General features: G+C 40.1%; 1 protein-coding gene across 1 annotated transcript in view; it reads right to left on the bottom strand.

Annotated features, from left to right (window-relative positions):
- The window catches only part of huwe1 (HECT, UBA and WWE domain containing E3 ubiquitin protein ligase 1), a 40,596-nt gene that overhangs the window by 17,703 nt on the left and 1,292 nt on the right, over positions 1-21,601 (bottom strand). Inside the window, exons 2-49 of the mRNA XM_044112176.1 lie at positions 20,973-21,041; positions 16,480-16,529; positions 16,242-16,311; positions 15,539-15,637; positions 14,788-14,994; positions 14,522-14,674; positions 14,371-14,433; positions 14,173-14,250; positions 14,023-14,070; positions 13,775-13,943; positions 13,593-13,693; positions 13,267-13,417; positions 12,650-12,777; positions 12,427-12,567; positions 12,232-12,337; positions 11,274-11,381; positions 11,088-11,189; positions 10,859-10,939; positions 10,579-10,685; positions 10,154-10,331; positions 9,974-10,065; positions 9,685-9,887; positions 9,493-9,550; positions 9,057-9,233; positions 8,719-8,964; positions 8,499-8,632; positions 8,302-8,411; positions 8,029-8,211; positions 7,726-7,942; positions 7,521-7,643; positions 7,076-7,313; positions 6,134-6,481; positions 5,664-5,786; positions 5,492-5,587; positions 5,131-5,400; positions 4,746-4,898; positions 4,511-4,638; positions 4,322-4,403; positions 3,533-3,550; positions 2,908-3,447; positions 2,615-2,810; positions 2,283-2,450; positions 1,914-2,062; positions 1,765-1,831; positions 1,238-1,461; positions 929-1,140; positions 637-819; positions 17-189 (exon numbers count right to left, since the gene is read on the bottom strand). Coding sequence (XP_043968111.1) covers positions 17-189; positions 637-819; positions 929-1,140; positions 1,238-1,461; positions 1,765-1,831; positions 1,914-2,062; positions 2,283-2,450; positions 2,615-2,810; positions 2,908-3,447; positions 3,533-3,550; positions 4,322-4,403; positions 4,511-4,638; positions 4,746-4,898; positions 5,131-5,400; positions 5,492-5,587; positions 5,664-5,786; positions 6,134-6,481; positions 7,076-7,313; positions 7,521-7,643; positions 7,726-7,942; positions 8,029-8,211; positions 8,302-8,411; positions 8,499-8,632; positions 8,719-8,964; positions 9,057-9,233; positions 9,493-9,550; positions 9,685-9,887; positions 9,974-10,065; positions 10,154-10,331; positions 10,579-10,685; positions 10,859-10,939; positions 11,088-11,189; positions 11,274-11,381; positions 12,232-12,337; positions 12,427-12,567; positions 12,650-12,777; positions 13,267-13,417; positions 13,593-13,693; positions 13,775-13,943; positions 14,023-14,070; positions 14,173-14,250; positions 14,371-14,433; positions 14,522-14,674; positions 14,788-14,994; positions 15,539-15,637; positions 16,242-16,286 — 6,976 coding nt within the window. The 5' untranslated portion in view covers positions 16,287-16,311; positions 16,480-16,529; positions 20,973-21,041. The remainder of the gene's footprint in view (positions 1-16; positions 190-636; positions 820-928; positions 1,141-1,237; positions 1,462-1,764; positions 1,832-1,913; positions 2,063-2,282; positions 2,451-2,614; positions 2,811-2,907; positions 3,448-3,532; positions 3,551-4,321; positions 4,404-4,510; positions 4,639-4,745; positions 4,899-5,130; positions 5,401-5,491; positions 5,588-5,663; positions 5,787-6,133; positions 6,482-7,075; positions 7,314-7,520; positions 7,644-7,725; positions 7,943-8,028; positions 8,212-8,301; positions 8,412-8,498; positions 8,633-8,718; positions 8,965-9,056; positions 9,234-9,492; positions 9,551-9,684; positions 9,888-9,973; positions 10,066-10,153; positions 10,332-10,578; positions 10,686-10,858; positions 10,940-11,087; positions 11,190-11,273; positions 11,382-12,231; positions 12,338-12,426; positions 12,568-12,649; positions 12,778-13,266; positions 13,418-13,592; positions 13,694-13,774; positions 13,944-14,022; positions 14,071-14,172; positions 14,251-14,370; positions 14,434-14,521; positions 14,675-14,787; positions 14,995-15,538; positions 15,638-16,241; positions 16,312-16,479; positions 16,530-20,972; positions 21,042-21,601) is intronic.

Below are 21,601 nucleotides of genomic sequence, written 5' to 3'. Positions count from 1 at the left end.
GGTTTCTGGTCGGTACCTTGATCCTGTGTGTTGCTGTTGCTATCCCTGGCAGTGCCCACCGTTTCATGTTCCGTCTTGCTCTTGCTGGAGCCGCCTTTGCCTCCAAAAAGGCTGCTGGGTTGGTTAACAATGCGCGACAGAGTCTCCAGAGGCTTCAGTGCTGCATTCACTGTGTTGGCCATGTTGGGACTAAGGCAAAGAAAAGAGATTTGAGCAAACCTCTCTGATCTAAATTTAGTTTAGCCACTATATTTTACAAGACAGATGCAAGTGCAAATTAACCAGATTAAAACCCCTTAAAATGGAGGCTAATTTCAAGGAGTCAGATATGGTTTGATGCAAAGTAACATTTATTTGCTATAAAATGACACTACACCTGGAAAACTTATAATACAGAAATTTTAGGACTGCACAAATGCTATCCTACACAGAAACAAAGTAGCAAATTGACATTAAAGTAATATGGTGGGGCTGGGTTTTGCAAGAAGGGAAATGCAAGAAGAACCAGAAGGACAACAAAAGGGAATTTTTATTAGTAACTAACAGTTTTCAAATCTACTATCTCAATCTATGTAACTGACTTCCATTTAATTTGAACTCTGTAATAAAAATATATATATTGGTTTAATGGTTTACCTGGACAAATCTAGACTGTGAGGCACACGTGCCAAGTCATTGACCAGTCCTTTCTTAAGAAAGAGCCTGATGATATTGTTCATGCCATTATGTTGAGTCTTGGCGGCTGCTGTACTGTAGAAAGTCGATGTGGAGGGACAGGACTCCATGATGGTGCTGATAATGCACATCACTGCCTGAAGCCTGAGAAAACAAGTCAGGACAACATTAAGTTTGAAAAGATTCAACGCATAACTGATCAATGACTATAATGTTGTACTCATTGGGTATGAAGTACATTAAACTTATTTACCTGGCATGTTTTTCAGCACCTTCTGTCATCGCTAGGGCTCGACTAAGTGCAGCTTTTACTTCATTCACCAAAGCGACCTGGGCATCTGTGCCCGTGCCAGCCGCTGCTAAGCTGGCCAGAAAGAGACGTGCCAATGCCGGAGTGTCCTTGTCCTCCGAATTCTGTGTGTGAGGCAGCAAGTGGTCGAGCACAAAGGCTAGAACACTGCAATCCTGTTAGGTTACAAAACCAAATCAACATGGGGCAAGAAAATAAGTCAGCAGCAAAAGACTTCTTAAAAGGTCGATGAAATCTTCTGTAGTTACTCGCCTCCTTTATAAGCTCAGATTGCCCAGCGGTATAGGAATAGGAGGCGATTAGAGTGGCGATGCCCACATAGGAGCGGACCAGTTCAGCTAGCAGCCTCAAGATGGTGGAAGTAGGCATGAGAGGCTTGCTTGCCTTCACTTTAGCAGCTTTGCTCTCCTCAGAGCTGGCACCCTTCTCACCTTCCTGTTCCTTCTTTTCTTCCCGCATCTCTTCCGGTGTGGAGGCTGAGGAAGTTGGAGAACTTTATTAGATAAGAGATAAAATGTAACAAATATATTTGAAAACATGGAATCTCAACAACAAACTCTCACAAAAAAGCTACAATTGATGGCAGACTGATTAGAGACGAAACAAAGTGTGATTCATTTTATTGCCCTATATAAATACAGGTCTGAGCTTTTTAAAGATTTATTCAGATGCTCCCTGCTGCCATGTTATGTATTTCAACGCTGTGTGCTTATCAGCTAGCCTTCACACCTTTCTAAGAGTAAGTGGCAAAAAAAAATAAATTAAAGAAGGAAAATTACCTTCACCTTGTGGGGTGCCAGACTGGGATGACTCAGCCGGACCGCCGTCGGCAGCAAAGACTTGCGACTGAAAGAAAAAGATGAGGAGCTTTTAATGACAAAAGTCCATAGTAATATCTAAACCATACAATTTTTTCAAAGAGCCCTACGTTGATATGGAAAGCTGACTGAGAGTCAAAGTCGCTCCCCTGCCGTGTGAGGCGGTACTGCTGGTAAACATCATCACCAACATCTTGCAACATCTGGCAGAGGTCTTGAGTGCTCGGTGCAGCTGCAGCTCGTTCCTCTGGCCGCTCGGCTGTGACACACACACACACCCACACACAGATGGTATTACAACTGGCTTGGGTTCATAACAAAAACGGGAGACCATGCAGTGGTTAAAGTGCATAAAAAGGAATATTTATTAACAGGGCTCCATAAAAGTGTACAGAAATAGCGTAATTCACTCTGAGCGTTATTCGCCAACAATGCATATCAGACTCTCTGAACCAACGGCTGTCAGGAAAACGTCTTACGTTCTTCAGGAGCATGGTAGGCAGCCAGGGCGTTGAGCATGTCATAGATGACCTCCTTGATGGTATCAGGGATAGGGGGCAAAGGAGACAGCTTCAGGGGAGTGGTCTTCACTAGTTGCACAGCGTTCGGTCCCTTAATTCGAAGATTCTCAAATTCATCATCAGATGCTGTGGAAAGAAGAAATGCATTTTAAATGTGCAATAAAGGTCAATATTCATCAGATATAAAACATGGAGCGCTAAATGAATTCAGATAGAGTAGTATTAAGTATTTTCCTTCCATATAAACTTAGATCTGTTCACTCAATGGATGGCTGCGTTTGCTGACTTACTGGTCCCAGCTCCGCGGGGTGCAGGAAGTGCAATGCGGATGCAGTTGCTGGCTGTTTCAATAAAGCATTCCGGATTGCGACAGGCAGCAGGCCCCAGGACCCGGAGGATGTAATTGATTTCTCTGGAACCGAGACTGCCGGATACCACACCTGAAGTGGTGCTACCTGCGCCGCTGGTCACAGCCGACCTCACCACCTAAAAGATTAGAAATATTGTGTGAAAGGTGTGTTTTTTTTTTTTTTTTGTTTTTTGCATAAAAAATGTCAATTTCTGCCAGTAGAGCAAAACCAACCTTCTCCATGGTGTGCCGCAGAGTGGCAGGATCTTCTATGATGTGCCTGAACAGCAGAGTCACCAGTGGCGTGAAGCCGTTGAAGCCAGAACTCTGGGTCAGCCCCAGAATCATCCGCGTGCTCTTCAGCTCGGCAAACATCATTGCATAGTTGTGGTTACGAGTAAGGCGCAAACAGAGACGCAGAGTAGCGTGAAGGGTGTCGGGGTCAACGGGAACACTGATCATGCTCACACACGCCCGGATAAGAACAGTGGTCATGTCGTCAGACAGGCCCTTCACAACAATGTCGGATCCCTCAGCGTAGTCGGACTCCAGAGAAGATGACATCTCTTTCAGCTGGCCGGAGTCGTCTTTAGGAGCGCTCATCTCCACGGCTGCTCCCGAGTCCACATTGGTCTGGCTTTCTTCCACTTTGGCTTTGTCTCCCTCCTCTCTGTCGGAGTCCGTAACATTACCAGCCTTGGAAGGCTTGGTTATGCGAGGCACTTTCTGGACAGTCAACATCACTGGCCTTCTGTTGCCAGTCTCTTCATTTACCTGCCCAATAAAGAGTGCTCTCGATCAGATAAAAGGGGCCAATCAACTGAAAGCTATACAGACAGAGTAATACAAATGTACACACCTGCACCATAGTATTAAACTGCAAAAAAGAAAATCCACCATCATGCTTCAGAAGGACAGCTCGCTGACGTACACCTTAATTAATACTGACACACAAAGATTTTGTTGGTCTTTGTTCACACTAATTCAGTAAAGGTAATTGGGAAATCCTTGATTGTGTAGGCCACAATAGATGTAAGCCAGGGGTGTCAAAGTCAAATGGACGGAGGGCCAAATAAAAAATTTAGCTACAAGCCGAGGGCCGGACTGATCGAATGTTCATTGAGATTTTTTTAAATGACGCATTTGGTCTAGTGCAGCGGACCGGCCCAAGCCTTCGTAAATTTCCTGCGGACCGGTGGTGCGCGTTGCGAGGATCGAGCGAGGTGCATCTGCATTTTTCAGGCAGGTGCCGGCTTGCGGGCCGGTTCTAATAATAAATCAAGATCATCCCAGGGGCCGTAGAAAATCTTCTCGCGGGCCGGATGTGGCCCGCGGGCCTTGACTCTGACATATGTGATGTAAGCCATTATCAATATTAGAAAGACTGAAAAATATCACTGCCTTTAGATTTATAAATGAATATGTATTAAATATCATAGGTAAATAAACCTTTAATAATTATGATCTAATTTACAAAAATGTGTCCCTTTAGTTAGCACCCAGAAGGTTATTCTCTAAAAGCCTTTATTTTCTCCCCCAAATAAAACCAGGAAACCAAAGCATCTAAACATTGGACAAAATCCTATGAGCATCCAAAGAAGTGCAATAAGGGCAACATTATTGTTGCATTATGAACAAGGTTTCCTACCTTGTTCATTTGTTCCCTTCGTTTTGAAGAGACTGCCATCTTCTCATAAAAGTCGATAAGCAGCAGCACTGGCGTGATCCATCTGAAGAAATATTTTTATCAATTATGAAAGGGTTTTTAAACATGCTAAAGGTTTCAATAAAAGCTAGTCTAGCATTTTTGTGAAGATCAATTTTTTTAAAAACTCACTTAGGTGTCTGGATGTCTTTGTGCTCTTTAGCTGCTTGCAGACAGGGCTGCACAACCTCGAGGAGCTTAATCAGCAACTCAAGAATGCCGCTTCTTTCCACCACTCTTGCACCCAAGAGTTTTAGTTCCTGAAATAAACAAGATAAAGCAAAACATTAGCCAGAAATAAATCCATAACTAAATTAAAATGTGACCCTTGATAACATTTGATGGCTAAAACCTTCAATTCTGGCACCTCAAAGAGCAACGTGAGCAGCAGGATTCGTGTTGCCAGCTTCGAGGCCTGGGGGAGTGTTGCCATCTGCCGGGTCCACTCAGACACGGTCTTTGTGTCGCTGGTAGTCAGCGGCTCAGCGGCCTTGATCAGCACGTCTGCAGCCTCCCACACCTACATTTACAGTCAGATCAGTACAGGCGTACATACTTGTTTTATCAAGATCAGAACTAAATATACCAAGATGTTTGAACCACAATATAAAGTATTCTTTAAGTTCATGATACATTATGTTTTCACTAAATGCATCTAGGCTGAAGATGGAGAGAACAGATTGTTCTATTCAGGAAAACATGCCTTTTCCTGCACAGCTTTCTGTAATTTTAATGGCTGCTGACCAACTGACCTGGTCAACAACCTGGCCCAGGATGAGGTCTCTGTACTCTGGTCCGCTCCTCTTGATGGCCGTCATCAGGAGGTCACAAAGTCGGTAAACCGTGTCAGGCAACTCATCCAAAAGATGGAAGCAGCCAGGAAGCATGGAGTCCGTGAAGGAGTGCAGCTCCTGTGGGTCCAGAGGTTCTGCTTCCATGAAGCGCTCCAAGCAGCGCGCCTCCTCTTCCTCTGCACGCTCCCTCGCTCGCCTGTCCTCCTCCTCACGCCTCCTTGCTGCTTCCTGAAACAAGCACCACTCATTCAAAAAATGTTTGAGACCACACCAATGATTTTGGATCCTCTTGGGAGAAGAAAAAAAAAAAAGGACAAACCTCAGGAGAGTCAGAACGCTGCTCCATGCTGACCTCTTGCCCAAGCGACATGGCAATAGCCCTCATCATCTGGTCCTCCTCAGACATAGTCAAGTCCTGATTAAATAAAGCCACGTCAGATAATCTAATTAAGGAAAAATACATTTGTATGTGTCTGCATATGATGTCTTACCCTTACTGCTCCACCAAGAAGGGGAGGAGGATGTGTCAGCAGATACTCAGTGGCCTGTTCCATAGTGCTAGTGTTGAGTAGAGCCTCCAAAGCATGCTCTCTAGAAAACCCCATGTCCATGAGCTAAAACCCAACATGACCGTGTTTATTCTCCACTTCAGCACAGAAATAAAGTCATAAGCAATGAAAATCTAATAACAATACAAAGAAAAAAATATGAAGTGTGTCAAATGTTTTAAAAAAGCAGTGGACATATGATGAATAATTGAGTCATAATAGCTTATTTTTGAAATGAGACTACTGCAAATTATGCACATTAACTTTAAGGAAGAAAAAGTCTGAATGCATCAATCTGCTACAAACTCTTCTGACTGAATCAAAAATATGTCACCAATATTTGGTTGACTCGTATCCAACAAAAACTAAATAAGAAATGGCACAAAGCTTCAGCCAAAATGCAAAAACAGTACCTGAGTAAGTTGAGCCTGATTGACTTGAGGCTCATGTCGAGGAGTAGAAATGGTAGAATCGTCAGCTGAGCCTACAGCTGGCACTCCAGAGGGAGTTCCACTTGTTGCTGATGTTTCGGCACTGGTTGATGATCCTCCTGTGGGTCCGCTGGGCGCCAAAGAACTACTGGACGTTCCTTCTTCATCTGGGCGAGTCGTGCCCTCTCTCTCCTTGGCCAGACGCTCCTGGATAACAGGCTCTCCTCTCAGTATGTGGCAGAGGATGGCCAGCATAGATTCAGCCATCCTGCCTCCATACACCTTTAGTGGCTTCCTGTTCCACAGACTGCGGATGCAGCTGAATGCAGCCTGAGGGAGGCAAAAAAAAAAAAAAAAAAAAAAAAACTAAGAAAAGACTTGGTTCCTGGTATTAAAGAATAACAAGCTACTTAAGAAATAAGAAAGTCAATTCCAGCTCTCTAGACTTTCTCCAGTTTGGGCTTCAGAACCAAATAAAACTTAACTTGCCCTTAAAGCATGTTGTTAATATTAGAGCAAACTGTTCTGCACCCAGTATTTTCAGTCTTTTGTTCTAAAATTTAAACAAGAAAAATAAAATTAACAGTCCTTTATCAAAGGTACATTCTCTCCCACTGCAAGTTCAGATTTAAGGGTCCGATTTCAAAAAAAGGAAATCGATATCTGAAATTAGAATTGAAAAGCCGCCTGTGTTTTTCTTACTAGTGTACCTATCCATTAGGTAAAAAAAGTAAAAATAAATAAAAAAAAAACCATTTTATTTGCTCAAGAATATGAATTTCTATAAGGCAAGATAAAAAAAACAACAACTAACAGTTCCTGATTTGACTCATTATTTTGAGGGATGAATCATGTATTAAATTATTGATGCCACTAAATATCAACTGGACAAACTCAAAATGTCAGTCCTACTCATATACTGACCTTTTGAGTGACTATAAGGAAGCGCAGCGCACTGAACTGGGGCATGGTTGGAGTGATCCCTGGCATTTTAGCAGGCAGGGAGTGAGGCGAGTCCAACACGGTACTTGGATTAACCATTTTCTCCACCAGCATTAACCAGGCATCCAGGAACTCCCCCGTCCCATCTGGGAGATCTGTATGTTCCAGCCCCTCGGCCACAGGCACTTTCCCGCCCATTGACAGGGCCCAGTTAAACGTCCTGCAATTAGGAAGGGATTTAATTACAAAAAATAAGAAAAAAAAGAAAAGAAACATATAAAAGTATTCTTAAAATTACTACTTTGGAAATTCAGATCAGTTTTTTTGTAACTATACAAAAAAATGCCATAACAGACAGCATGTTATATTATCATCCAAATAAAGGCAAAATTGAGCTAAACATGTCACAACATTTGGCAGAACTTACTCAAATAAAGCATCATGTCCTCCAGAGCAAAAGAATTTTTGCAGCATGAGATGGTAGGGGTACTTCCTTTCATCAAACAGCATGGGAGATGTGAAGCCCACCGAGCAGATGAAGAAGGTCAGCCTGCCGACACAAGCAAGTTACAATCTCTAAATCTCTAAGGTGCAAAGTAATACTGGAAACAGCGGCAGTAGCTTCTTCCTACCTGAACCGTGGTGTGGGTGTGTACGGAGGGGGCTGCCAGCTCAGACCTTTGGTGAGAAGTTTAGTGAGGGCAGAGGCCGTTGCCCGAGCAGCAGGCGTAGGAGTGGTGCCTGTGCTTGTGGCGTGGTGGGAGCGGCGCTGACGCACCGGGGAGCCTACGCACAGTTTTACCAAAAGGCCAAAGAGTTCAGCCAGAGCCCTGCCTAACCTGGATGACGCTGCAAGAACAAGAAGTCAGAAGATTATAGCAGCATTAAAAAAAAATGCTTTATGAACCTTATTTGTGTTTTAACAGTTGACTTACCAGACAGCAAAGGTTTGATTTGTTTGATGCGAGTGGCCATGGCTGGCGTAAGTTTGGACTTTGACTTAGGATCTGATGCAGAGGGTTCGTCAGTCTCCATAGGAGCCAAGGTGTCCCCATCTAGACACATGCCTTCCAGTAGACCACCAGCCGCTGTATCCACAGACACAGTGTCGGTTTCTACTGAAACGGAATCAAAAAACTCTGAGGTTAATAGGAGCATTCAGATAAATAAATTACAGTAGTTAAAAACTAAGTTAAATGGGACATTACCAGTTCTCCTGGATCCAGACACTGCAGTTGCTGAAGTGCCAGATGGCTTCTCCTCTTTGGGTACCAGTTTCTGCATGTCCGCCTGGCCGAATTCACATCCTGGGGGCAGACTGTTGGGGCAGACACACAATAATTGAGGATATAAACACAGTCAGGTGTAAGAGTAAAACAGAAAGCTTTAAGAATGTGGCACTAACCTGTTCGGAGTGCAAAGGGACAGCAGCACGGTACTTTCCCAAACCAAAGAGCAGTAGAGCTGGCTCAGCTTGTTCAGGACACTTAACCCCAGCTGGGAGCCCCACTGGTTTACTGAGATTGCTCTGATTTCACTCTGTGAGAGAACAAAAACACTCGCACTCAAATCCAACATTCCAGAAATCCACCTTTCACCCCAAAAAATATCCAATCAAAAAGCACCTGTCCGACTCGGCATGTGTGGACAAACATTAGGATGTAGGCGTGGGCTGCAGTTAGGGCGTGCAGGAGGGGTGTCGCACGCGCTGACAGTGTGGCGTCGGTAACATGGCCTGCGTTGGCCAGCTCTCTGAGGAGCACCGACCCACCGGGCATCTCTATTGGACGATGAAGTGGCTCCAGAGATGTTAGAATACTGTCCAGTTGGCACAGGCCTTCCTGGAGGACTTTGGGCTCATGTGAGAGAGTCTAGGGGTAAGGAAGAGAGAAAAAAAATTTGGTTTCTCAATCCTAAAAGATACATCTGTAAAAAATGCATCACAATCTGTTTGCCAGCTCACCAATATTGACTTGCAGACACCAGCCACAGCTTGGCAGGCTGCAGAGGTGGGGAAATCGATGGGCAAGTTGGGGAGGCCCAAAATAGAGACCAAAGGCAGCAATCCCTTCTGGTTGACAAACTCTTGACAATGGTCGTCTGTGGTATTGTTGCTCAGTATGGATTCCACAAACTTCATCTAAAAAAAAAAAAAAAAAAACATGCATAGCAAAGTGATGCACTTACAAAGGCAAATGAACATGTTTCAAATGAAAACGCCTTTGACATTTGTGACAATATCTTTCAAAATTGTCTATTGGACAATTTTATTCAGTTGAAAAGATGAACAATACAAGAAATACTTGCAAACATTGTTATATATCCAGTTTAAAACATTTTAACTATTGCTTAAATCTTCTAGCAAGACTAAACTACATAACAGTCAGAGAAATACTCACCACATTAAGAATGTAGTCCATCAGAGGAATTGGTATCCGTTCCTCTGTCCCTACAACCCTGCAAAAAGAGTCCCATCATTACAATTTCAGCCCTATAGCATTCAGTAAAATAAATGGCACAAACATCTTTAAAGAGTCATTTTGTTCTATTGTGTTATGAACTCAGAGTCATACAGTTCAAGTGGCACTGACTGTCTGTTGCTCTCTGGCTCCCCCTGCTGTTGGCTGAACGTGTGGAGGGCCTCTTCTTCCTCTTCATCTTCGCTTGAAGCTTCTTCAGCAGCGTGACTGGAGCGAGCAGGTGGCACTGCCACGGTGCCATCTGCTTTTTGGATAGATGGTTTCTGACAGATGTACTCTGGGGCTCGACCCAAGTTGCAGATCTCCTCCAGCAACTGCAGAGGTAATTCAGCTTCAGTACTGTTGCAGAATTTGATCTGGTCACACTTAAGAAATGATTTTAGATAAAAAGCATATCTACCTTTATGATGGCAGTAGTCGCATCTGTCTTTAAAGTGGGCTGGTGCCTCATGAGCTCATCCACAGCACTGCCCAAATTAGATGCAGTGTCACCTAAAGCAAAAAAAAAAAGTAGCGTGTTATGTATTCAAATATCTTCCAAAAGAGTGCAAGTGAGAAACGGCCCAGTCAGGAAACTCACCCAAAGGGTCAGAGCTACGTCGCCGCCGCATGGCAGGCAGGTAGTCCGGGGACAAAAGCACTTTGAAGAGGCGCTCAAAAGGCTGGCACTGAACAAAAGAGTGCAGACCTCTGGCATTCAGGCAGAGAGCGCTGAACACATTAGGGAGAGAACCCAGCACCTCACGGGTAGCAGGAACCTGAGCAAACAGAATGATACATTTACCTTTAGCGTTTTATTTTTACATGAAGCAAATTGTAATTATTCCCTTTGTTTTTATGTTCATAATCCACAAAAAGTGGTCACCGTTTCCAACAAATCTATTTTTTATTGATATCTAAAGCAAATAAAGCAGCTCAGCCAGAACAGTAATACTGACAGCTGGATAAAAATATATCAGAATCCATCAGGGAAAAGGTCCTGGAACACAAGTGTTGGAAACTCACATCTTTGATAAGAAGGGCATGCAGCATGACGTCAGTGAGACCATTATCCTGCAGGGAGGAGAGCAGGGATGGCTCCTGGAACACAAAAACCGTCACCACCTCTGTTGCTAAGGGCACAAGGTGGAAGCGAAAAAAAAAAAATTATAATCCAGGACAGCAACAAAAACCGAAACGTATTGAAATGAGTGACAATTTAATGTTATCTTGCTAAAACATCTAAATATAAAGTGCACCTAAATCCAAGTAAGCTTACACAATTGAAGGGCTACTGTGTACATACCCAGGAGGAACAATGAGGGGCCGTAGTACTCCGCATTACTGATGATGTGTTTAAGTGAGGTAGGCAGGGACCCGTCCATTACTAAACCCACAGAAAAAAAATGCAATTAACAGCAGACATGAAGGTTGAAATGTACAGACCTTTAGGAAAATCTTTTAGGGAAAAAAAAAGAAACAAACAGAGCAACCTACTATTATAATTCATGAGAGACAACTTGTCAATAACCTACCGTGACGAATGCCATCAGAGAAGGCAGGATCCTGGATGGCTTTCTTCAGGAAATTTAGCATCGACTTCAACAGAGCGGCTCTCTGCGGGATACACTGCATGCCTACAGGAATATCATTGTTGTGGTTAAACAGTAGCCATAGCCGTTTGTTTGGTTTTTTTGCATTTTTATGAGTGTGTTGTTTACCTGTGCGAGGCGTGTTAGAAGAACTGCTCTGTGCTCGGTGATCAACCTCCGGTCTGGAGCCAGAAGATGTTGATGGTCCAGGGCTACTCTCCATGGCAACTTCTGACACTATTGTGAATTAATCATGTAATATCAAAAAATAAATAAATAATCAGGTAGCGTTTTTTTTTTTATTTAATAATGCTAAAAAAAATAAATGAAAAACTATTTATGCTTACAAACATCTATGCAGATTTACAAAATAAAACAATCATTGCACTAATAATTGGGTGTTTCCCTTTACACTAAAAACTATCCAGCTGTAGAGCATGTGTCAAAAACTACTGATATATCTTACATCATGAGATGTGAGATATATTTACATCTCACGATTACTGCAGATATGAAAGATATATATTCCTATTTGTCATCCCTTTATAAGAGTCTTCTAATGAATTCAGATTCAGTGAATTGAGAGTTAAGTACAGGAGAATAGATCAATTATTTGTTATTATGGAAGCAGTATGGAACAATAATTATTTTTTAACAAACAACGAGATCAAACTAGCTTTAAGATGATGACTTAACAAAGATACATAGACAGACAGTCGAACAGATAAATGATGGGATACAATGAGGATGAAATATTTCCAACATACCAAAAACCAAAGATTATTCACACAGGGCACATTGGACTCATCAATGGATGCAACTGATAATAAATGTGGATGACTAAAGCTGAAGATATGAGTAAAAATCAGGATTGAGTCATGTTTTGTAATGATCTAAAGATTGGATACATTTGTGGATTCCATCCCATTTTTTTCCCCACATCAGATTCTAACTAGCCTCTCCTCTCTATCAGATGAACAGTCTCACCTTTCTCTTATCAACTCTAAAAGTCTCTTGTGGCGTTTGTTTATATAATTCTGAGTTCAGGTGAATATAAAGTTTGATAAGTCCATGAGTTCCAACTTACGCTCCATGTCCGTGTCCATGTCCTCAGAATCCACAGTTGCACTAGGCCTCTGGATCTTTGGCTTGATGACAAAAGGGCACTCTTTCCGCGACAAGTCCACCTCATGCTACACAGAGACAGTAACTTGGTGAGTAATGAGAGCAAGGAAGTGCAGCTGGATCAGAACTAAAGAGAAAGTCAATTTGCATAACTCGCCTCTAGTCTGCAAATGAAGATGGAAAGGCCGCTGTGAGACTGAAAGGCTGCCATGTCGAGATTGGTGATGAGGTCCACAACCCGTACTGCTCGTGTCACAAAGGTGATTTGGTCCTGCTCATCACCCAAGAACTTGATCACCTAAGACATAAAAATTAGCAATCAATTTGCTCAGAGTGAAAACTTTAATCCATGAATATCCATTATTATGATCTGAATGTACCTTCAGAAGGGCTTCCATCATGCCACAGGAAACGAGGGCTTCGCCTCCAGCATCATAGCTCGCCAGGTGGTAGAGGAATGAGAAGAGCGCCGTGGCAAACTGGTGCGGGTATGGATCCATGGAAGGATCTTGGAAAACAAAATGTCAACAATTCAGAGCCAAATGTCCATCTGAGTCATTCAATTTAATTTAGTTTAGTATATAGACTAGAGACAAAGTCACAGAGCACAATTCATTTCTTTTTCAGGTCAACTTTTCAGCAAATTGAGGAAATTAATGAAAGAAATAAAACAAAGAATTTTTAAACAAACAATTAAGTAAATGATTTTTATAGCAGAAAAGAGTTGTAAAAATGTAAAGGCAATGCAGAAACATATCAAATAAAGAATTATAATTGAGTAATGCAATTATAACTGAATTCAAACATGGAATATTGTGGATTTAATGAGTTTGCTGCTGCTGCCCCTCCTCTGGTGATGCAAATCACACACACCAAATTGGGAGACGTTTCACTCAGATATAAACACAGGGATAAAAGTAGCTTTATTAAAACTGCAAAACATAAAAGTATCACTTAAGTAGATAAGAAAACATTTCAAAATTCCAGAAATCCTCACCAATCATTGCTTGTATACAGTTGCGCACCAACACAGGCAAGAAGCCATGATAGGACGCTGTGCCTGTGCAGTCGATGATGTTTGAAAGCTTGGGTGTCCTCTCCAGATGGACTATTGATGTTAAAGTGCGCAGAGATGCAGCTTTGATATCCTGAAACAAAATCCAATAATGCATAAAAGACATAAATATAAGGGGGGGGAAAACTACACCAAGAAACATCCAATTATCTGAAAGCAATTTTGGTATCTCTTCCTGTTTATAAATACAATGTCTGTGCAAAAGAAAGTTAGCAGTCACTGAGCAGAAAAAGCAACTACTTTCTTACCACAAGCTGTTTATCTGTAATCTGCAAGACGTCCACCAGCTCCTCTATCAAGCCGTTGTATAAAATACTGTTGGCTGACTCTTGAAGTGCATTTGAATACACTGAAAGCAAATAGAAAAATTAAGAACGGAGTAACTGCAGAAAAATATGCCTTTTTCCCCAGAAATGATGCTTCTGCTCACCCAGTATAGAAATGGCATGTAGTCGAGCCTGCACAGCCTGCAACCTCTTTTTGTGATTTGAGAAACCATGGGCCAGACGAATGTGCGTGAACAGAAGTGTCTGCTTGTCTTTGGGGATGTTGTACATCACGGTCAGCGACTCCATGATTTCAGATGGACTTTCTGAAATCTATCAAGCATAACATATCAAGTGTAAAAGCGAAGTCTCATTATCTTTATAAGCTGTATCAATTCCATTATAACAGTACCTTGTCAAGCTGCTCGATGTGAATATAGTGTAGTGTGTTACTACTTGTCTGCTGAAAAAATAAAAATTTTTTAACAATTACATAAAACCTAAGGTAATAGATTAGTTGAATATCCGCTAGTTTAATTAAATATGACTGCTTGACCTTTACCTTTCTATCCACTTTGACCTCTGGGCCCGGTTCAGCGTAAAACTCAAAGTGCAGTGTGGTGGCACTTGGAGGATACTTCTGTTCATAATCATACAAATAGAAGTACATTATTACTATACATAGATGCTGCTAGTAATCATACTAACAGTCATTATCTAAATAGTAAGTAACTGTGAATCATTGTATAAGCTTTTATACCGTCATAATGAGATCCCTGCAGCATTCAGCCAGGCCAAAGCCATTCTCCTTTCCTCCCCAGCTCTGTAGGAAACAAATAATGTAAGTTTCGATTCCCCAAAAATTACAGCTACACTGACGGTGATGAGAAATGGAGCATCATTGTGTAAACCTCAGCCAGGTGTTGTAGGCGAGCCAGGAGAGGTGTTCTTTTATCAGATCCAAGTCTTGTGATATAGTTGGAGCGTTTGCTGAACACGTACAGTAGGTTCAGCACAGACAGGACCACTTGCATGTCGCATGATGCTAACAAGGTGGTTAAGTGCTGCAAAGGAGTGAGAGCAGAGATAACAGAGAGAGGTAGTTAGCACATGGTGTCACTTTTTTCTTCTGAGATGGAAAGAAGAAAAAAAAAAGCTCCAAAGTGTATGAGTCCACCTCTATGGAACTGTAGAGATGTCTAGAGAAGCTGTACTCGATGAGCAGAGCTGTGAAGTTGAGCACTGCCAAAAGCAAGGCTTTGAGCTGTCCATTGTCTGGACGGTCACACACGAGCAGCCATGACATATTCTCCACTGTCTGGCCTGCATCGCACAGAATCCCATCAAAGCGATCCAGCAGATCCACCCAATGGTAGAGCTCACACTGTCGACCAAAACAGAAAAAAAAAAAAAAGTGATGTACTCACAACCCTAACATTTTCCTAATTGCCGTCTGGAAATTTGCCAAGTATCTGTGGAAGTGATCGATATCAATTGGCTCACTGTATGCCAAGAAAATAGGTCCAACATGCCAAAAACAATCACAAAAGCTTGCAATATTTACACTGGACAAACTGGATTAATCAGTGTATGGTGGTGATGATACATTTAGATTAGTAAAATCCAAATCAATCAAAATTAGTAAAATAAAATGTACTTACTTTTACTTAGGTAAAAGTAAGTGAATGAGTAACTAGAAATTTTAGGAGCATTGTAGTTCTTGAAATAAGAACAACAACAAAAAAAATAACAGGAATAGAAATACTGTAGAAGAACCAAAATAATTTGTTGGATATAGCTGAAATCTGATTTCAGTTCAAACTACATTGCATGAGCATAATAACCAAAACTTCATTGTCAAAACTGCATAGGTAACAGAAAACATTAAGGAAAGATACATCTATTTTAATAGTTTTGTTGGAAAGTACCTTGCCGATGTTCCAGGTCTTGATTTGTTGCAGTTCAACCAATAGCTGTTCATCATGACATGCCTTTAGCTTCTCTATAAGGATCCTGCAGTCAGCTGGCTGTTAATTCAAAAATCAGCAGAAACAGCAAAGTCAACTTAGAATAGAAAAAAAGACCTGTGAATACTTTGTCATTTTACAATTGTGCATATAAAACTCTGTTTACACTTCATTAAAAGCAGATAAACAGACTGGGCTAATTCTGCAGTAAACGAGATGTATTATATTCTTGCTTTATCACAGAAATAGCTCTGATAAACAGAAATGAATCTTAAAAAAAAAAGACCTAATATATTTGGCTCAATGGGAAATTTAATTTCAAACTAGCAAAATTATTGCTGCAAAGAAATCATAACTTAAGCTATTATTAATTACAAAGCTAAGTTTTATACCAAGTCAAATTTTTAAATAGTCAAGAAAGCCTCTGGATTAAACATTAATGATCTTTTAATGAGATCTCATGATATTGCAATGGAAGAACTGAAAAGAAAAATTTAATTTATAGTAAATGTTCACAGTTTCAAATATATAAGGTACAAACCAAAATTAGACTGAAAAGGTTTACTTGAAATCAACTGGGCACTTAGTTTGAACCATGTTTAAGGTACAAATTCATAATGCTACACTTTAAAAAACCCTCATTGTTCATTTTAAACACACTCACAGCTTCAGTAGGCGTTTTCTTTAATTTGCTTCTGTCAACCTTCATTGTAGAGAATTTCTGTCTGCTGCTCCTTTAAGGAATCATGAAAGTACATCAGAATACACACATGACACAAAATATGTTTAGAAAATGTATAAATAAAACAAATATTAAAATTCACACATCTAAAACAAAAGCATAAAGGATGCATAGATAAGAGTTCAACTAAACTGCTGGAGTAAAGAGTTAACATACTTACAGAAAATTATTTGGCAATACCCAATTCAGAGCATCTTCCAGTCAGGTTACCTGCAATCAGCAACACAGTCCTTCACATCAGAAAACAACACAGATGCAGATGGTTAATTCAATTCTGCAGGCATGGCTTATGTTATTTAAAAGCACCAATTTACCAGCCAGGTACATAATGTAGCCTACCAAAAGACTGCTACCTCAATACTTAAACAATTGTTTAAAGCACAGACTGAAACATCACAGGAAAGTATTTTAACCATGCAATTACTATTAAAATACTCTTCATGAGATCTGATCAATATGTGGTTATAGCAGCACATTTCCTCTGTTTATTGAAACGTCTAATCATCACAAAGCAGACCAGGGCAGGACATTAGCAGTTAGCTTGAAAGCATCATGCGACACAAAGTTAATTAAATTAAAATAACCCCATCTATCAAACCAAAACTCTGTTAATACGTTAAAAACTCAAGTGAGATATCACTTAAACGTAACACCAACTTCACCACATGCTTGACCATCATTAACTCTCCGACATTACACTGATCAAAGTTATAGCCTCCTCGCTAAACAAGCTAACCTCACCATAGCATGCCGTTCTTCGCTCAATGTTAACTTGTCACTTTTGATTTGTATAATTTTAAAAATTAATCTAAACAGATTTGGTTAGTTGGTTACCCAGCGACAACCCAAAGAGAACAACACATATCTGAGAGAACAATTTAGCGACTACCTCGATCAATAACGTTTCTACGGATATCTTAACCACTAACAAGCTAACAGCAAGCTACCGGTAAACTATTAAACGTTCTCCCATGTAAATGCTAACTTATTACTCGTAAAAGTCAAACAAACCACAAAACAAAATCCATTTGTAATAAACAGCCAACTCGCGAAATGTATCCAAACAGAAATCGACCAGTTTTTACAAATTATGCCAGAGCTGTCAAACAGGAGCTCACAGATTCACCAACCGCTCCTAACCCGTACTATTCACAAATACAGGTCGGGGATCAGCAGGCCGCAAAAGACCCTACAGTACACACTTTTATGCTGTACCCTCTTCAACAGGGAAATAATCAACAAACACCCCTTTGGGAACAGCGACAGTGTCGTGGTTGTATGCAAAATACCTGAAAAGCTTGAAGTCTCTCCGTTAGGAATCAGTTTATCCAAATTTTCACAGAAACACAGTCGCGGCACGCGCTAGCTAGCAGGCTAGCCACCGTTGGTTGGACACCGAGCCGAAACGCAAAATAAGTCGCTGAATCATTGTCGGACTGGTCAAACGTGACACTGCGGCTTTGACTCTAATTTACGATCGAGCAAACTGACGGCCGACAACTAAGGCTAATAAAAAGTCCAGTATGTTACTCTATACGCGCCTGTTTCCATAGTTCAAAGCCTTTAGCTATTGGCACTGTCATGACCGGGTAGTGTGCAAAAAGTGAATAACGGTACCAACTGCTGGGAGTGTGTAGCCGCCGCTGTGTTTTTTTCAGTGCATATTAATATGGACCAGCGACGATGTTCAGAATGCATCACAGTAACACATCGTGCAGAGTGGACCCAACAAACGACCAAACAGAAGGAATAAAGAAAATGTAAAGAGAAGTGACATTTTCATTTGTCCCAATGAAATACACAACCGAGAACATCATGTCTCTATGCTCTCAAAAGACGTATCTCTTAATACACTGCTGATGAAAGCAACTGAGCAACAGCGCAATCAGAACCACCACAACTAGACACCATGTATACACAAAATATATTCTATAAATTAACAGCAAGTCAATGAAACTGGAGGACATCCTCATGTTTCCACCCACAAATAGTTCATTCATAATTGAAGGCATTTGTGATTGAAGTGAGTCAGTACTGATGAAAACCCAATTAAACTGTTAATAATTAATCCACAATTACTTTATCAGTGACAAATATAATGCTAAACTGGAGTAGGAAACAAGTGGGTTTTTTTATTTTTTAAACGCAAGCCAAATAAATATACATAAATTAGGTGTTAGATATGTGAATTATATGTCAAAAGAAGATTTTGATTTAAAAAGAAAACATCATAATAGCAACAATTCATGAGTAACTTGTGAAGAGCAGTGACCCAAAAAAAATAAATAAATAAAAATCACCTAAACAGCTTAATTCCACCTCAACAATCTTTGAAAAATGTTCAGCATTTTTAGTCGTCGTCATAAATGTCAGTTAATTAATTTTTAATATTTTCTTTATTCAGCCAAAAGATCACATTCTTTACTCTAGAAGAGGGATTTTTGAAGTGTGGGGCGTGCCTCCCCTACAGGGTGTATTTTCTTCCAGGAGGAGTAAAATATAAAACCAGAAAAAGCGACTGCAAACATTTAACCACCTTCACCAAGCCTATCACAGTAACTAAATTGATAGATTTTTAGTATTTAACTCTATGATGAGCAACTTGCACCATCCGTGACCCTTGCGTTGGAGTCACATTCAAACCGGACAATTTGCAAGGTGCTATTGTAGAGCAGATCTAACTGTACTGACATTTATGTAAATTCTTTATTACGCCTTATTTTGAATATTGCACCAGCGTAAAGTATAAAGCCATAGTGCAAGCTCAAAGCGAATCTCAAAAAGCAAAATAAGAACTTAGACTTAAGGAGAGATTGTCTGGGAGAAGCAAACTGAAAAATAAGGAAGCATGACCATGATTATTTAAAGTTTGGAAGATGCTCCACTGCCAGAGTATTGCCTGCCAAACCCCAGGGAAATTGAGATTAGGCTAAATGAACTGTCATAGCATAAAGTGGTATGGTATTTTAGCACTGCAAATGCCAAGGAAACCGAATCATAATATCATGTGGTATTACACATCGCTAAAGCAGGTAAACCCTACAGCATCAGTGAAACACATATGACTGGAACATCAAATATAGCAACAGCTAACGGTTTAAAGAAATGACAGCAATAACAATTTGCTTCCAGAGGAGGGGAGCTACCTTTCTCAGACTTTGAAAACCGCTGCTCTCGAATACATATAATGACATAGCACACTGCTGTGAAACAATGACGTTCAGCTATTGTCTGTTCTTTTTAAAAAGAAATCAAGTTAAATTCTGAAATCAAGTTTTAAATTATTCATCTGAACCTTGAGCAGGCTAATTGACAATGTGCTTAAGTGTCAAAACAGTTGATCTTTTACATGTAGTTTGTGAAAACAAAGTAAAACTACATGGTTATTTTCATAAATTTCTCTAATCTTCAGACAAATCAAATGACGTTTTGTCAACAGTTCCAATTCCAACATACTTTGGAATTAAACACATCAACAACAGATTAGATTCTGAATATGTCCTTGTTATCTGAAACTTCCAACCCACGACAGCAAACAGAAAGTTGTTTTTTTGTGTGTGTGGTCAGCCCAGCTAGTAGCATAATCACCCATCCACTGAACTGATACTGATCATTTTCAACACTTACTAAAAGAGTCGCCATGGTTATGTTTTATTTTTCAACAAATTAATTAAGAGACAAATTTATGAACTATTTTGAAGTTCAATTAAATGTACCCTACAATGATATTACAATGTAAAAAAATTATAAAATATAGCCAAAGTGGCTGATTCAATTTGAGGAATGCTGGGCAATACCAAAGATATGACATCTTACTTGTATATTATTTTACTGAAGAAATTAGTTTTTCTTAGACTTAAGAACTTTTCAAAGTATCATCTATAGGAAAGCATAATGAGTTTGTCTGAGAAAGCTTCACTTTCCCATCATAACACCAAACGTGGGTTTGCATTCCTCTTCTTTTCTTTCTTTCTTTTAAATACAGACAATTTGCAAAATCCAGCAAATAACGACCCTGAATAAACACAAACATTATTTGGCATTTCTGCCTGCAAAATCTATCTTTTCCTACTTCTATGTCTCTTTTTATGTTAGTCTTATGTAGATTCGCAGAAAGACACCCACAGTAACTTTCGGGGTGTTTACAAAAATGTTTGAATCATTTAATTCATAAAATATCACATTCCAATTTCAAAGGTCAAGAACGAAACAAATGCAATGACAGAATTCAGAGGTTTCTCAATAAAAACAACTTGCATTTCATCTGTATGACTGTTCACATTTTTTTCTGTAGCGTCTTAAGCAACATGTGTTAAAATTGGTGCTTTAAAGATAAATCAGAATATATACACACAAATAAGGAATTTCAGCTTAGCTTCACTTTGCTCTAACTTAAGACATTTTAATAAATAAATAATGTAGGAATTAACTTTTTGTTTTTTGTAAATGTGTATATACTGAGTGTTTGTCAAATGAACTGAACTAAATCTTGTAACTCATAGATATATATCTCCATCTCTTTATGGGCTACAGTTAATTAATATTAAGCATAAGAGGAAGTAAAAAAGCCAAGATGGGTTTATGTTTGTGGGGCATCGATTGAAAATCGCGAATGCGATGGAAACGAGCACAAAAGATGCTCAAGGTACATACCAGAAAATGCTTTGGTTCATCAGCATCACCATTCTTCCATTTGTTTGCTTTTGATTTCCTTTACACGGTCTGGAAATAAAATGACGTATGTCAATTAGATAACAGATCTCTCACTGATACATCAACAGAAATGAGGTGCCCAGCATCTAGAGTATGTTCGCCATACTAAATTAAAGTTTATTCTGCGAATTTTATGGAAGACCATAGAATATAGGACTATACAATGGGTTTTCAAGTTCTTACGTCATTTCAACGGTCAGTAATAGAAATACGCCTTAGCAGAATTTAAAGGCAACTTGCTTTGCTACTTTAAGGCTCCCTTCTAATTTGAGCTTCAAGGTGCTGGAAACATTCCTCAGATTTTTGGGAAATATTTACACAGCAACATCTTGCAATTACTGTGGATCCGTGTAGTCTGCTTTTAGCAGCTCAAGTGAGATTTTACAATAAGGTAAGACCAGTTAGATCAAGGGAGCGTCAGTCAAAAGAGGAATTTGACATGTTTAAAAACAACACTGTTGTAAACTACCAAACTGGTAGGATGGAGTCAAGTTCTGATGCCAAACTGCAAACTTCCAACAGAAATTCAGACATGTTACATCACCCATTCTTGGCTAGCGGGCCTTAAG

Source organism: Gambusia affinis, linkage group LG01 (assembly GCF_019740435.1).
Source record: "Gambusia affinis linkage group LG01, SWU_Gaff_1.0, whole genome shotgun sequence".
NCBI classification, from domain to species: domain Eukaryota; kingdom Metazoa; phylum Chordata; class Actinopteri; order Cyprinodontiformes; family Poeciliidae; genus Gambusia; species Gambusia affinis.
This window is presented reverse-complemented; position numbering and strand designations above follow the sequence as displayed.